The 17,377-nt window shown below is 30.2% G+C and overlaps 5 protein-coding genes across 5 annotated transcripts; 4 read left to right on the top strand and 1 right to left on the bottom strand.

Moving 5' to 3' along the window:
* Positions 1-2,113: 2,113 nt before the first annotated feature.
* Positions 2,114-4,277, top strand: PGO_102710 (ATP-dependent helicase; the record flags this gene model as incomplete). Its single annotated transcript, XM_028688301.1, has 3 exons — positions 2,114-2,685; positions 2,823-3,551; positions 4,085-4,277. 3 exons carry the CDS (start codon positions 2,114-2,116, stop codon positions 4,275-4,277), a joined length of 1,494 nt encoding a protein of 497 aa, XP_028544102.1.
* Positions 4,278-4,372: 95 nt separating this feature from the next.
* PGO_102700 (hypothetical protein, conserved) lies at positions 4,373-5,652 on the bottom strand (the record flags this gene model as incomplete). The annotated part of the gene is made up of 4 exons (XM_028688300.1): positions 4,373-4,468; positions 4,689-4,751; positions 4,901-5,099; positions 5,333-5,652. 4 exons carry the CDS (start codon positions 5,650-5,652, stop codon positions 4,373-4,375), a joined length of 678 nt encoding a protein of 225 aa, XP_028544101.1.
* A 2,304-nt stretch (positions 5,653-7,956) lies between these two features.
* On the top strand, positions 7,957-10,110 carry PGO_102690 (ATP-dependent helicase; the record flags this gene model as incomplete). Its single annotated transcript, XM_028688299.1, has 1 exon — positions 7,957-10,110. One exon carries the CDS (start codon positions 7,957-7,959, stop codon positions 10,108-10,110), a length of 2,154 nt encoding a protein of 717 aa, XP_028544100.1.
* Positions 10,111-11,362: 1,252 nt separating this feature from the next.
* PGO_102680 (conserved Plasmodium protein, unknown function) lies at positions 11,363-13,461 on the top strand (the record flags this gene model as incomplete). Its single annotated transcript, XM_028688298.1, has 6 exons — positions 11,363-11,493; positions 11,671-11,727; positions 11,896-11,982; positions 12,160-12,295; positions 12,641-12,959; positions 13,361-13,461. The coding sequence occupies 6 exons, from the start codon at positions 11,363-11,365 to the stop codon at positions 13,459-13,461; spliced, it is 831 nt and encodes a 276-aa protein (XP_028544099.1).
* Positions 13,462-14,474: 1,013 nt separating this feature from the next.
* PGO_102670 (2-oxoisovalerate dehydrogenase subunit beta, mitochondrial) lies at positions 14,475-15,599 on the top strand (the record flags this gene model as incomplete). The annotated part of the gene is made up of 1 exon (XM_028688297.1): positions 14,475-15,599. One exon carries the CDS (start codon positions 14,475-14,477, stop codon positions 15,597-15,599), a length of 1,125 nt encoding a protein of 374 aa, XP_028544098.1.
* Between the last annotated feature and the right edge of the window lie 1,778 nt (positions 15,600-17,377).

The raw sequence follows: 17,377 nt of genomic DNA, 5'->3' as shown, positions 1-17,377 counted from the left end.
ATTTTGTTCTTCTCCTGTATAGATTATTTTTGCTGTACTCACTACTACCTACTCGTTGCTTGTTTCAAACTTTGTTCAGCCTCATCTCAATATGTGCACACATTTTTTTCATTTCTTTTTATATCTAACTTTTCACCTGTACATTTTTCACATTGCTTGTTCATATTTTTTTTTTATTTATTTTAATATAAAAAATGGATATTTTTGAAGAATTATGAACATGAAAAAAAAAAAAAAAAAAAAAAAAAAAGCTAAAGAAATAGTGGATTTTCCCTTATTCGTGTTTTTACCCACAAATGTGTGCCATAAACAGCTGAATAACTTTTTTTTTTTTTTTTTACTACACTACCTTTAATGTGCCAAAAGTGAAAGAAAAAAAATTCTAGTTCACTATGAACACTTTTGGATAAAAATATCATGCCTTCAAAAGTGAAGGTCTCTCTATAACACTGGAATTTGGTAATTATATTAAACTCGTTCGTTTGAATTATTTTTTCTCTTGATCTGTTGATAAATTCACATATTTTTTTTAGTTTCTGTGTAAGATAAATTTTATATGAATGTTTATATTCTTTCACCGATATATATGTAAATTTGTACAGTTGTTATTTTTCGTAATTATTCCCATACTGCCTCAGCCTCAGATAGATAAACGTTTACTCCATTTTGATGAATTTTTTTTTTTTTTTTTTACTTTGCATTATTTTGCTTCACTCTGCATCACTTTGTTATATTTCGCTTTATTTTGTTTGACGCTGCATCACTTTGTTATATTTCGCTTTATTTTGTTTGACGCTGCATCACTTTGTTATATTTCGCTTCATTTTCCACTCTGCACTGTGCTCCCAATTTGTGAACATACGCACGTGTGTTTATTGCACATAGACACAATGTTATTACTTATCAGAAATTTCATCCACCACGAAACTGTTTCGCGAAAGTACTAAGACTAAGACAGCATTGTGTATATTACCTTCGTATGTCCAATTACCAAAAAGGAAAAAAAAAATAGCACTGATTTTGCTGTTCTATCCAAAAATACTTCACATTTGTGTCAACTCATTGGCAATTTTTTTTTTTTTTTTTCAAAAGAACAAATGGATTTTACTAATTATAAGGGATAAGAGGAATAAATTAGTGCATGGTAAGAAAATGAACAAGAAATAGATTGTGCACGAAGATTAATTTTTGGACAGAATTGAAAATATATATATAATAGCACACATTCATTTGCATCATCATCATCATATATTCTATTATTATTTTTTTGTCACATTTTTTTATGCACACGTTCAGAATTTTTTTTTTTTTTTTCATTTTTGTTCACAATGGATGAAATTTTAAAAACAAAACATTTGTCACTTTTGAATCACATTTTATTTTTGTACTTTTTCACCTTTCCACGTCTTCACTCATTCACCATTTTGTATTGACATATTTTGTGTCCACATCCAACCATTTAAAACTGTTCTAAAAAAAAAAAAAATAAAATAAATAAATAAACACTCTCCTTCATTTTCCATTTACATGATATGGATGGTATGCACAACTACTCATGAACACTCTCCGATTTCTCATATTCGTATACCAATATACACATATGTACACATAACGAAACGTAAAATATTTACATAAGTGCATATTACTAACATACAGAGGCACAAAACAATTGTAGAATTTTTGACAATTGGCAAAAGTGTACCCAGTATCATATACAACTAGTGTTAAAAAAAAAAAAAAAAAAAAAAATTGGACAGAAGAGAAAACGAAGCACCACAAAGTGACACATAAATATAACACCCCATGTTACATCATTTTGTTAACAACTGTGACACCATATATAGATTTACATGCACTTCCAAGTATTATAACTTTTTCCGTTTTTTTTTTTTTTTTTTTTTTTTTTTATTATTATGTTCCCCATTAGTGTCGTTTTTATGTATATATTTTTCTTTTGTTTCTTTACCCTCTACCTTTTGTTGCTCCTCTTCTCCTTCTTCATGTCTCTCTATATTTCTCTTCATTTCTTTTGTATGTTTTTTTTTCTCTTTTATATCTTATTAGAATTTAGGGACAAAATAGAAGAAAAAAATATTAAGAGTCAAGAATTATTATGTTTTTTGCGCCTGTTTTGAGTTTTTTTTTTTTTTTTTTTTCTTTTTTAAAATTAATAAATACTTTTAACATTAACAAATTAGTGAATGCTTCTTTTTCGTTTAACAAAGGTATACTTCAAAATGTAAGAACTGGGGAGGGTAAAATAATTTTTTCAAAAAATCTGCAAAGACATTACAATCATTTCTCTCCTCCACCAGTTGAATATTTTCCATGTAAAAATGAAATACAAAATGACAAAGATGGAGGAATTTTTTTTAAAAAAGATCAAACATTTTCGAAACTACTTGTTCACCCAACCCTAGTTGAAGAATTAAACAAAAATAATATTATCACACCATCAGTAATTCAGTTTGACTTATTGCAATATTATAATAAAAATTCTCAAAATATGAAAAATGTAATCATAGGAGCAGAAAATGGAATAGGAAAAACCTTATCGTACATAATTTTAGTTCTAAACCACATCCTTAAGCAACGCCCAAAGGACGATAAAATTTCTGTCTTAATTTTTCAGTACAGTGGATTACTAAGAAGGCAATGCCACGATGTTGTTCGACGTCTCTCACGGTAAAATATGTTTACATGCTCAACGGAGAGTTCTCCACATTACAGGCATCTCAATCTAATTATCATAAGTCTACCCTTAAAAAAGAAAATATATATATATGTACGAACACTTTTCTCCCACCTTGCCTCCTTCGTAGAAATGTTAAAGTAAAAATCAACATTTTGAACAAGGAAGACCCGATAGACTTAAACAAAAACAAGAACCTGATCCTGATTACATCTCCCGAACGGTTTGTCACTCATATGAAAGAAAACCAGGAAGCTGTAGCAACATTTTTGCAAAGCTTAAATTTTTTCATAATGGACGAAGTAGATATTATGTTCGATAACCCAATCATAAAATATATGAAAAGACTTTATGAGCAAATGAATAAATTAAAAAATACTAAATGTGTTTCAATTCTAACGTCATCCACGTTATGTAATAAGGGGAAAAAATCAGTATATCAAAACATAAAAAAATACGTGAAAGATGCAGTTTTTATAAAAACGAATTATCTCCACAATATTCATCCATTCATTAATTATAATTTTATAAACTTACCCGTGTACAATATTAAAGAAAAAGTAAAAGCTATAAAAAATATCCTTTCGAAAGAAAATCACAAAAAAGTTCTCATTTTTTGTAACACGGTTAGCAATTGCAATAATGCATTTAGTTTACTAAAATCTCATTTCGATGATATTTTCTCATTTAATTCTTCTTTAAAAAAAGAGGACCAGTTTATCATTTTGGATCATTTTAAGAACTCAGAAAAGTCAATACTTGTATCAACCGACATAATCCATAGAGGAGTAGATGTAAAAGGAATTACTCATCTATTCCATTTTGATGCACCTACAAATGCTGTCATTTATACGCATAGGTAAGGACGAGCGCGAGTGATAGATCAGAATGGCCACACGAATAGACCTTTAAATCGACACCGAAATAAGAATACACAAAATGGGGATCTATTCTTACGCAAATGCATAGATGCACCACTTCCATGGTTTTTAGTGAACCTCAAATGTGTTCAACTGAACCCATGTACCACTAGAATGTGCACACCGGAACTGTGGTTGCATCACAACGTAAAAGTGAATACACACACTTCATCAAAATAAAGCACAAAATTAATTGCTACAAATGAGACATTATTGTAAATAGATAAAGAGATAGCACCCACTATAGTGTAAATTACTATTTTTATTCGAATTATGCAAGGGCATGTGTCTATCCAGTTTTTTACGCACAAACCAGTGCATCATACAAACGTGCATCTGTCCATCTGTTCGTCTGTCTACCTACTCGTCTGTGTTTTTTATATCTTGTTCTTTAAGCCACTACGTCCCTGCGTGTGCCATCCCTTGCACATATGCGTAGGCATTACACAACCACACGATTCGCCCTTCGCAGAAACGGAAGAATATCCAGAGGAGCTAGCACAGGAGGGAACATTTACCTTTTTAACAATTCTGAGAACTTAGTGACGAATAAAATTTACCAACTTCACAAAAATAATGTGAAATTTGAAGACATATTTAGTCGAAAAAGGTCTTTACGAAAAAATTATAAAAGGGACTTAAAAAAAAAAATCGAAGAAAGATGAAGGAGAGTAGATGGGAGAGAAAAATACCCACACACCCCTGAAAGAAGAGTTACACACTTATCATTTGATGAAATGATTGGGTATTCATAAAAATTTTACTTATACAAGTCATTTATTTCTTCCATTTTTTTTTTTAAATCATCTTCATCGTTTTCTTTTCCATTTGTTCCTTTTTTAAAATTTTGAATGAACTGTATTTTTTTTACACAAAAAAAGGAAAAAAAAAATGTAAAACTTTTACTGATCATGGTGATAGTGAAACATTTCAAATGTTCAGTGAGATGAATTTTTTTTTTTTTTTTTTATATATCCATGCAATTGTCTATATGAATGAATATTTGTTGCAATGAGAATGAGAACATTAAAGACGACATATGTGCTATGGTTTCGAGAGCGAAGTGTGGACTATACCTGTAATGCCACTGATATCTTTTTTAATTTTTTATTTTTATTACGCTCTAATTCAACAAGGTCCTGCACTCAGAAAAAAAAAAAAAAAAAAAAAAAAAATTGATAAAGCTATACTTTTATAGTTGAGGTCGAATGGAGGTGCAAGTATAACTATACTATCTATACGTCTCCTTGAGGAAAATATATATATATGTATATATTTTTTCCGTTACTTGGAATTTCTCTTTAGAAGTGTTATATTCTGTATTGAGAAGGTTCAATTCGTTATATGTCTCTTGTATTTCATTATTCAACTGATCGATATTCATTTGGCATTTTTTTATTTTGTCCCAAATATCATCATTGTTTCTAATGTAAAAAGGAGACTCCAGGTTGTTCTTTAGTTCGTCTATTTCCCTGAGAGATTTGTTCCTTCGAGGATTGATCAAAATTGATCGAAAATAAAAGAAAAGTTTTTTGCAACATGGATATGTGTACTGTACACCTGTGCCGTAGTGCACGACAAGTACTTTTATTACACGATGTCATCTAAGTTCCAAGATATCTGGAAGGTGAACCACCTCCAATCATTTATTCATTCATAAAAAAAAAAATATAAAAATATGTTAATTTTTTTTTTGTTTTCTCATCATTTTAGGGAATACTTAAATTCGTTGTATTTGTCCTCCTCCCCCTGTATAACAGTAGGTAATTCACTTAAAAGGGCGTTCATATTTTGCAATTTTTTTTTCTGAATTGATATTTCTTTTTTTAAATTTATACAAATTAGTTCCTTATTTTTGTGTGCATTTTCAACGGTATTTATAGAGACTTGGTTATTTTTTATAATTCTCTGTGATTCTTCTATTTTTTTTTCTTCTTCCTTTTTTATTTTCTCCTTCATTTCCAGTATTTTATGTATTTCCTCATTTTTCGTGTGCATATTGTCAACATAGTTGTAAAACACTTTTTTATTCTCGTCCATTTTGGGAAACAGGGTAGTATATTAAGTGCACGGAACAAAACAAAATAAAAAAAAAAGGTATTCAATAATATCGTGTAGACAAGAAATATCTATCTGATTGAAATGCAGAAAAAATCACATACTTTATACAAAAAAAAAAAAAAAAATCCCTACAAGGGTAAAACATACCACTGTATATATTACATGTAAAACAATTAAATGTTGCAAATTCATTGATTAAATATATTCTTAAAGACATATACTAAATGACAATATATACCTTTTTTATCCCCTTTTTTTGACTAGTACTAAGGATAACATATTCTAATCAGCATATAAAAATATGTGTATTCTTGTGACCATTTATTATTGCATATTAGAGCTTTTTTTTTTTTTTTTTTTTAATTCCATGTTCATAATTTTTTCCATAATTTGAGTGTCATATTAGACTTTTTTTTTTTTTTTTTTTTTTTTTTTTTAAATTCCACGTTCATAATTTTTCTATAATTTTTGTGCCATTTGAGACTTTTTTTGGCTATTTTGGCTGTTTTGACTGCTTTTGCTGCTTTTGCTGCTTTTGCCGTTTCCCCCGTTTTTGTCATAAAAAAGAGAAAAACCTTTGCAACATTCACATGTGGTACAATGAAAAAGATTAACGAGAAAACATGTTTGACCTTGTGCAAGATCATCACCGTTGGTAGTTCCTTTCATTTTATATTTAACACACGGGTGGACTTAATACGAAATAAGAGCGCGACATGTAATGGTAAAATGAGAGCTCTATATATATTCGTGAAACGGCAATCGTTGTGGTTATACTTGAACACTAAAAAAAAAAAAAAAAAAAAAAGAGACCGAGCGAGACAGACAGAGAGAGAGATAAAGATCGAGAGAGGGAAACACACTCTGACTCTTGTGGCAGACATTTTTCCTTGTAATGTTCGGTAGGACCTCTTCGCCACGTAGACTAACAGAAAGAAGTTCAGATTCCATTATTTTCATGGAAATACACGTCATTCGGCTATTTTCTTTTTTTTCTTTTTTTCAAATAATGACAATCCCCTATCGACGTGGGTTTAAAAAGGTGAGCCATCAATTCACAACCAAACAGAACAAATTGCCCCAAAAGGATCATGCAAAAAATATAGTAACACATACCTCTTGGGGGAATCGTAAGGATGGAGGGAGGAGGTAAAAAAACCAAATTGACACCAATGTTACATGAAAAAAATGTGATGAAACTTTAAAGAAGTTTTTCATAAATGGTAGCGTCAAACTTTGTGTTATTAAAAAAAAAAAAAAAAAAAAAAAATTGTCATTGTGATGTAGTTTATGTATATTCCAAATAAATTTTGAAAAATTATATTTGTTTCAAACTATGCCATGTAACATCATATTGCAAAAAGGTAAAGCGAAAAATCGATATAATACAGTACCTCCGTTTTATGGGAAATTCAAAAATAATTTCAACGGAATGGCACGCATGAGAAAAAGGCACACTTCTACACCTCGATGTTCTCTCTTTTTTTCTTTTCTTTTTTTTTTTTTTTTTTAACATTACAATGTTGAGGATTCTAAGGATCATAAAGGAGCATACTGCCACGTCATACATAATGGATGTGCATATAATATATTATGTATATATTAACTACATACATGAGTGTACACAGTTGCAATTATATAACATACAATAAAAAGATGTATATGTATAGTTATCATTATACATGTTTGCACTGTGCCTTATGATAGTTCACACTTTTTTCTATTTTAAGAAAAACACCAAAGCATCCTTGAACTAAAGCAGTTTTGTGATCTTTTTTTTTTTTTTTTTTTTTTTTTTTTTTTTGTTTCTTCTCCTTTTCTGAAAAATACTCATTTTTTTAAGCTTATTATATTTTTTTACGATCCATTTTAAGGAATAATTTTTATACTTGCATATTAAGCGAGTATATATGTGGTGCTAAATATGCATTTTATATTCAATCCCTTGGGGGTTCCTTTTTTCCTCCCTTGAACATGGTAAAATATGATTGAACATGACTTATCATAACTTCGGATGAGGAGGCACTTGCAGAGTAGCAGTACATTATTGTACATGTCATGAAAAAAGAAAAACATGCGAAATTTTAGGACTATGTTTTTTTTTTTTTTTTTTGTTTTTTTTTTTTCCACCCTTCCCCTCCATAGTAGCCACTTTTTTTTAATTTCCCTATTTCTACTTTCGGAGTTCCGTTTGCCTTATTCTATCTGTGATGCTCAGTTTTGGACCATTCCTCTGAACCCGTTTGTGAAGTGAAGGCAAATCCTCAAAGACACAAACAAAGCATGAGATCATCACCTAGAAGTATACTGAAACATGTTGGTACAAGATTAAAAATTCATATAACTTTGTGTTTGCTAGTTTTATGTGTTAATGTAATCCAACAGAGGATACATAATGTAGTGGTAGGATATTCTGTGAAGAAGAACTTTTTTATAGGTCCAAATGGAATACATCCAAAAGTTACGAAAAAAAGATTTTTCTTCAGAAGTGCAAAAAATGGAGAAAAAATAGAACACCATGTAGGGGATGTAAACCTTTCAAGCGAAACTTTTTTTCCTAATGTAGAAGTTAAAGAACCCATGCCTATAATGAGTAGTAGTGATGATGATAAAAACAGTTGTGAATCAGATAGGAACAACACACAAGACAAGAACAAATTCGCAGATATTCCAGAAATAAATGAGAAAATTGTAAACTTCTTATCTAGCAAAGGCATAAAGCACATGACGAAAATTCAGATGCAGAGCTTTAGGCCCATATATGATGGGAGAGACATAATAGGAAGATCCGAAACGGGTTCTGGAAAAACGCTAGCTTTTGCCATACCGTTAGTGGAGAAATTACATAAATTAAAAATGAAAAACATGGGAAGTACTACCAGTTCAAATACCCACTTAACAAATAGATCATTTAGTAGTAATTCCTATGAAGGAGATGAAAATAAGGATCCATCCATATTAGTACTAGAACCAACAAGAGAATTGTCGAAACAAGTAGAAAACACGTTTAAAGAAATAAGTCAATTTTATAATTTTAATATTATGTCCATATATGGAGGAGAGAGTTATGTATATCAAGAAAATAAATTAAGAAAAGGAATTGAAATATTAACAGGAACACCTGGTCGTATAATAGATCATTTAGAAAAAAAAAATTTATCCCTTAAAAATATAAAATTTTTAGTTTTAGATGAAGCTGATGAAATGTTAAATTTGGGGTTTACCCACGATTTAGAAAGAATATTAGGTTATATAAATTTAAAAGATGCTCAAATATTACTCTACTCTGCAACTACTCCTTCGTGGATTAAAGATATTTCATCAAAATACATGAAGAACCCCTTTTTTATTGATGTTGTTGATTCGACTAATAAGACTTCTAAAAATATTAAACACATTGCAATAAAAACTCCATATGATATAAAAGAAAAGGCATTACTACTGGAGGACATTATATTAGTTAAATCGAATGGAGGTCAAGTAATTATTTTTACAAGAACCAAGTTAGAAGCGGATATTTTATGTTCTGAGGGATCTTTTAAATCTCTTTCTTTTTCAGTACTACATGGTAATATAGCCCAAACTACTAGAGAACATACAATGCAAAGATTTCGACAAGGAATGTTTCAAATTTTGATTGCTACAGATATTGCTGCCAGAGGGTTAGATATAAGCAATGTCGATTTGGTTGTTCAATGTTTCCCACCGAATTATGCTGAAATTTATATTCATAGATCAGGAAGAACTGGAAGAGCAAATAAGAAAGGAGTATCTGTTGTATTATTTTCAAATGAAGATAAGCAAGATTTAATTAAAATTGAAAAAAATTGTGGAATAAAATTTTCCATTGAACAGTTACCAAACAATGAAGATGTTTTTACTTGTGCTTCAAACATTGCATCTAAAAAAATTCAAAATGTGAATGAAGATGTATTACCTTTTTTTCATAAAACTGCAAATGAATTGGTAGAAAAATATAATAATTTACATATAGACCATACAGAATTAGTAGCTAGATGTCTAGCCCTTATTTCCAAAAAGGAACATGTCAAAAAAAGATCTCTAATTAATGGACTCTCAGAAACCCTTACCCTAAGTTTTATAAATAAAAATAGAAAATGGAAAAACGAAGATGATATTATTTACTGGGTAAATAAAATATCAAACGATTTGAATATTAACACCTTTAACAAAATCTTACAAATCAAAATTGATACAAAAGATAGATTTTCATCCTACTTTGATATGAATGAAAACTTAGCACAATTATTTATTGAAAATTTTAACAACATGTCCAAGATAGACCATAGGAACATGTTCGATTTGTCTGTTGCTCACAGTATTCCAAAACATGTTGACTTATCATCAGATTTCCTCTCCAACAACAAGTATCACCAGAGGAAGAGGTACTCTCCCAGGAGGTATACCTACTACTGAGGAGTTTCGCCTCAATTTTCTCCACGCATCCTCGCAGTTAGAGAAGTAACATCTGTTTGAGAAGTGGCACCTTTAGTGTGTTATGTTTTCCCCTATTAGTGGATTTGTTTTTTTTCTAATATTTGTTCCTCATTTGTCATCAACCCCATCTGCACTATGAAAATTGTACATATCCGAAGTAACTCAAACACTTTTTCTGAAACGTACTTCTATGAAGGAGAGCCTACATTCGGACGTTCCAAGGTTTACACTTATATACACACGCATATATGCATAATGCTGTCTGTGTGTGTGTGTGTGTGCACACAATTCTGGACATGGATAGAAGTGGTGTATACATATAAATATATAAATATGTATATGTATATTTTTTTTTTTTTTTTTTTTTTTCTTTCTTTTTTCGTTATCTATCATCATCAAAATCTTCGCACAGCCGTACTTGTATGAGTGCAAGAATTTATTATATTTTTTTTTTTTCGTGTGTGTGTAATTACATTTCATAAAAAGGATTGCAAAGAAAAAAAAAAAAAAAAAAAAAAAAAAAAAAAAAAAAAAAAACATTTTAGAAACAAAAAAAAACCTTTTCAATTAATTTGTGTGTGTCCAATTAAATTTAAAAAAAAAGAATGAAAAAAAAAAAAAAAAAAAAAAAAAAAAAAAAAAAAAAAAAAACAGCATTTTAGCTGCGTAATAACGCCTTTTCAAATATGCTCATGTGAAAAAGAAAGAAAACAAAAAAAAAAAGGCACAGTTCGCATATTCCCTTAGAGATATATTCATCTACCTCAATCTGTAGATATACTCAACAGGATGGACAACGGCATAATTACCATATGACCAATGTGCAAGCAGAATATATCTTAAATATTTTTCCGCTTTGTTTAGTGCATTTCTATGTGCATTGTTCTAAGCTGCTCAAATTGATTAAAAATTTTTTTTTTTTTTTTTTTTTTTTTTTTTTTTTTTTTGGGGAACCCATCAAAATTCATATTAAAACAGGGAATTTCAATTAGAGATAACAAATATATGTTCCTTGACTTAATAAATGATGTTGTATGTTTCTGCGGACACTAGCCGGTCATGTATTATTGTGTCTAGGTCTTGATGTAAGACTAAAAGAGTGAATTATCTTTGCAATCTAACCATTGTGACTCGTCAATTTTTGCGTTCCCTTTTTCTTGCTACCATTTATCATTTATCTCTTTCCTTGTTGTGAAATCCTTCTTTGGAGTTACCAGCGCGTGGGGACAAAATGAAAGTTGCCTTCCCTACAATCTTCCTATTTTTGTTTTTTCTTTCTATGCAAAAATATGCATCATGTGAAAAGTTGGATTTGCTTGGTAAATTTTACTTTAAGGACACCCTAGGAAAAAACCGAGACATGTAAAAAAATGCAAAAATAAATGCACGTATGAACATATATGTGTAACTGCTTATAAAAAGAAAGATGTGACAAAGATAATTTTTTTTTATCCCATAAAGAAATTAATTCCTGATCTCATTTCTTTTCTTTTTTTTTTTTTATAAAAAAATAATTTCTCACTTTTCCTCTCCTTGCAGAACTCCTAGTGAGAAGATGCTGTATCCATTGATACAAGATCTGGCAGAGGAAGACAAGTTAAGATGAAATGAAATCCTACGATTGTAGAGTTTGCTTTTGTAATGAAGCAAATACATTCGCTTCTCTTTAAAAGTCACAACTATTTTACACCTTAGAATAGTCACTTCTCAGTATTTTGGACTCTCGAGATACATCCTCTCCTAAATCTACATTTTCTCCAAAAGCAATTACGCCCCCGCAGGTGAACCTTATGACGAACACACCTTCCCAAACCCTTTTGTTAATCCTGAAGAGTGTGTCTTATCCTTAGGGTAATAGTTAACTCCTAAATTTATAAACAATATGGAAAAGCTTTAATGTTGACTTTAATATATTTTTTTTTTTTTTATCTTAAAAAGTATACATTAAGTACTTATGGGTAACATAGAATATATACATGTATAATACTCATGTTTATTCACCAATTCTCCTTTATGCACACTTTTCAGGATAAGCCATACATGGTTATGTGACCCATCTCACCTTTTAAGCTTGAGTGAACAATTGGAAGTTGAAGCAATATTGCTCAAAATACGAGACACTAATTTTCACAACTGTGCAAACAAGGGGATCTACTACTACCAAGTGGGACCATAAATCAGAACACATAAACATGTGTACACGCGTACATGTATGTATGTACGCATGTACGCGTGTGTGTGTAGACATATATGTAGATGCATACATAGTAGCGTTGTAACATGCATGTGTCCTCGATTTAATGCCCTCTCCTGAATTAGTGATCATCGAACGGGGAAGGGTTCCCCTTCCCCATATCCCCTTCTTTTATTTACATTTACATGAAGCTTTGATAGCCCAACTTGAATGGCCACCGTTATGCCAGTCTCTCTACATTTGGAAAATATAACTTCTTAGCAAGTATGTACACACAATTGCACTAATGTTCCACCTCTACAACCACGCTCTCAGGTTTCTGTTGCATTAGTTCCTGAAATCAGCATCAGCAAAAACACTTTGAATGAAAAATCGGTAGAATATTTTTCACAAAAATTATTACGTAAATGGGGTATAGGAAACAAGGAGTGTCATGATGGTATTCTGTTAGTGTATGTAAAACAATTGGGACGCTTTGTTGTAGCTAAAAGGGAAGGGGTAGAGGAAAAATACATAAACGAAAAGGAAATAACAGAACAGTTTATGTTCACTTATTTTGCCACAGGTTCAGTTGGCAAAGGGTTAATTGAGGCCTTGATGCTTATTAACAAAAAGTTACCTTCGAAGCCACAAGGTAAGGAGAATCACATGTCAGCATTATCACACTCGCCATCGAATGACCTATGCATAATTATTCATTCACATGCATGTACTCGTGTGTGCGTTTGAGCAAGCTTGTGCAAGCGTTGCGTGCACCAAGATTGCACATTCGGATTACGCTTTTTTCACTGGATGTGCTACCATGTCTTGTTGCACACACACACACACTCTTGCTGCTGGATCTACATGTTTTCCCGTCTTATTTGGAAAAAAGGGGTGGATGGGTGTATCCACGTTAATTTCACCAGCCCACGCACTTTTAATTATTTTGCTTCTCACTGTTATTGCTACTGCCATTCTTTGCGATAATTACTAATTTTAATTTTTTTTTTTTTTTTTTTTTTTTTTCTTTCCCCTCCACACACCCTTTTGCAGAGTTGACGAAGACAGGGAAAATGTTTTTGTTCCTAATTTTTCTCTATGTTGTGTCTGTTATTATAATATATATAGCCACTGTTACATATGCAAAAGTGTGATCGATAAACAAGATCCAAATTGTATCTCCATCTATCGATCCTCATCATGTTGCCCTTCTTTTAAGAGATTAAACAGTCCTAAATAATTGTTGAGTTTTTTTTTTTTATATAAATTTCCCAATGATCATTCAACCTCTTACTTGTATGCAAAATGATCAAACAATGTAATTTTTCGGTAAAAAAAAAAAATAATAATAGAAGCGAAATAGTGAGAAAAGGAGAGAGAGATATATATTCAATAGCACTGTTACACATTTCGACAAAGAGCAAATTGTACACATTTAAATTAAAGAAAAAATGGTCTTTTTTTTTTTTTTTTTTTTTTTTTTTTTTTTTTTTTTTTTTTTTTTTATTTTTTTAAAAAAAAAAACATTTTAATAACAAATATTTTCCTTTTTTAAAAAATTTATTATAAAATAATTTAAAAAAAAAAAAAAAAAATAAAAAAAAAAAAAAAAAAAAAAAAAAAAAAAAAAATAAAAAAAAAAAAACACCAAAAAAAATATATGAAAAAAAAAAAAAAAAAAAAAAAAAAAAAAAAAAAAAAAAAAAAAAAAAAAAAAAAAAAAAAAAACGTGCACACATATACACTTGGAAAAGGAGTTCATTGTGTAGGAATCTAATTATTTTTAAAAAAAACCTGAAAGGGAAATTTATTATATGTAATTAAAAACAAAGTTAACTCTATGTAATTCCTAAAAAACAAAGTTAACTCCATGTAATTCCTAAAAAACAAAGTTAACTCCATGTAATTCCTAAAAAACAAAGTTAACTCCATGTAATTCCTAAAAAACAAAGTTAACTCCATGTAATTCCTAAAAAACAAAGTTAACTCCATGTAATTCCTTAAACGCGAAAATCTACCTCTACCCACCCCAAAAAAAAGAAAAAAAAAAAAAAAAACACATCTTAAAGGTATTAAAAACAAACGAACAAAACATAAATGCGCCCTTTTACACCATCAAGAGGTACATAATTTTTTCTAGGTACATCTTTTCAACATTTTCCAAAAAATGAAGGGGAAATTATGTAATGTAGCAAATCTTTTAAAAATTGGTTTACACAATAATGAGATCATGGGTGGAGTAAAAAAATCTCCTGTATACTGCAGCAGGATGACAAATACATTCAGATATTTTTCCACCACAAACAATGTTGAAAAAAAAAAAATGAACATGTTTACAGCAATAAATTCAGCTATGCATAATGTATTTGAAAAAGACCCCACTGCTATACTACTAGGGGAAGATGTGGCTTTTGGAGGAGTTTTCAGATGTTCTCTAGATTTACAAAAAAAATACGGAGACAAAAGAGTATTCAATACCCCACTGTGTGAACAAGGCATAATAGGATTTGCAATTGGATTAGCAGAAAATGGATTTACAACCATTGCTGAAATACAATTCGGGGATTATATCTTCCCAGCATTTGATCAAATAGTAAATGATGTAGCTAAGTATAGATACAGATCAGGAAATAGTTTCGATGTTGGAAAATTAACTATTAGATCTACATGGGGTGCCGTAGGTCATGGAGGACTATATCATTCCCAAAGTCCAGAAGCATTTTTTGCACATGCTGCTGGAATTAAAATTATTGTACCTAGTGATGCATATAAAGCTAAGGGATTGTTACTTTCTGCTATTAAGGATCCTAATCCTTGTTTGTTTTTTGAACCCAAAATTCTCTACAGATCATCAGTTTGTGAAGTTCCAGTTGAATCATATGAATTAGAATTAGGGAAAGCAGATGTAGTAAAAGAAGGAACTGATTTAACTATTGTAACATGGGGTTCATTAGTTCATAAAATGAAAATAGCAGCAGATACATTATTAAAAAAACACAAAATTGATTGTGAAATTATCGATCTACAAACTATTATTCCATGGGATATAGAAACAGTTCAAAAATCGGTAGAAAAAACAGGAAGACTTCTAATAACACATGAAGCTCAAGTAACCAACGGATTCGGTGCCGAAATTGCTGCAAAAATTCAGGAAAGATGTTTTTATAATTTGCACACACCAATTAAAAGAGTATGTGGTTATGACACACCATTTCCTCATGTGTACGAGCCCTTTTACATGCCGGACGAGCATAAAGTTGTTTATGAGGCAAAAAAAATGATGGCCAATTAGGACATTATTTCTACACTCTGCACAACCATAAAAAGAAGAAAATAATAATAATAAAAAAAATAATAATACAACCAATAAAACAAGCTGAATCAACGAGACAAGAAACGATGGTGGAAGACGACGAACATTCCGCAGCATTGTGAAGGTTCATGTCTTCAGATATAGAAACCTTTCGAGGCCGTTGTTTTTATGAATGCCCCTAAAGCTAGGTACATAAATATGTACTATTGTGCATCACAAAGTATAACATGCAGAATGAGTATTCATCCGTACACACATTTGTATGTGCTTTTCTTTTCTCTTTTTTTTTCTTTTTTATCGTGCCCTCGTCCCACAAAAAAATTCCATGTTCCGACGCGGTTCTACCATGTGTTTATCACAATTTTTCAGCTAAAAAATAAGTAAATTTCCAAAAAATGGTATACAAAAGTAGACAAATGCTGAAAACAAAATTCCAAAAAATTTTAATAACCTCTCATGTACATATGAGAATGAAAAAAAAGATATATAATCCAATTTGCTAAATTGGAAGTAGCACCTTTTTTCATATGTGCATATGGAGTAAATTTTTTTTTTTTTCATTAAGTTTCCTTCTAATTTACATTCCTTGTATTTATTTTCTGTCAATGTAATTCAAATAATTACAAACAAGTATGCATATATATATATATATATATATGCATGGGCAAAAGTATGTACAAGTGCTCTTTTAAATCACAACTGGAAATATCGTTTAGTGATAATGTTACTAATTTTAAAAGATGGGGGTTTTAAATACATAGAAAAATTTTGTATCTATTTTGGTGGTGTAAAAATAATATAGCAATGGGCAATTCTGTGGCATGCCAGTCAAAAAAGTGTAGGGGAAAATATATCACACTCCAGTGAGAAATTATATACAGTTTTTTTCTTTTTTTTTTAAAACCCTTGCAAAACTTTAACTTTTTCAAACAACCCATTTTTTTTTTCTTTCTTTTTTAAAAAGGCAACACAAAACACCAAAGGAAAAAGTGGAAAAAAAAAAAAAAAAAAAAAAAAAAAAAAACCTTAAACAAAACGACATATCGTACCTAGGGTCCCCCCCTCGTCCTACGGATTATCAATTTATTTGCGCCTGGCAATTTTTATAAACAGGAAAAGAGTATTCATGGGGGTGTAAAAAAAAAAAAAAAAACACACACATATAAATATATATATATATATATATATACATACATATACGTATATATTTCCGTTGGGACTTATTTTTAAGCATGCATTGAAAGGGTCTCTGCAAAGGTCTTTCGAACATACATTTTACTTAATTTTATTTTGTTTTGTTTTACTTTAATTTTTTTTTTTTTTTTTTGCGCAAGTGCGCAAGAGAAAATGGAAACGGATACAAAAAATGGAAATTCCACTTTGCAACAACTTTCGAAGTTCTGCAAAAATTGCAGTTGAAAATTTTTGGAGTAAAAATAACATTCAACCAAAAATATTCACATGCATATTCATCTGCAAGTACGTGTATAAGTATATATTTGCATTTCTTTTTTCCCACTTTTTATTTTCGCTTCTTATTTTGCGCTTCATATTTCCCACTTTTTATTTTCGCTTCTTATTTTGCGCTTCATATTTCCCACTTTTTATTTTCGCTTCTTATTTTGCGCTTCATATTTCCCACTTCTTATTTTCCATTTTTAAGTTAATTTCTATAAGAACAAAAAAGATTGAAGAACTTATAAAGAATTTTCATTTCACGTCCAACAGCTTAATATGCATAATATTCTTGTGAAATG

The sequence above is a fragment of the Plasmodium gonderi genome (assembly GCF_002157705.1).
Source record: "Plasmodium gonderi DNA, contig: Chr10, whole genome shotgun sequence".
Classification (NCBI taxonomy): domain Eukaryota; phylum Apicomplexa; class Aconoidasida; order Haemosporida; family Plasmodiidae; genus Plasmodium; species Plasmodium gonderi.
The sequence above is the reverse complement of the archived record's forward strand: the minus strand, read 5'-3'. Positions and strand labels throughout refer to the sequence as shown.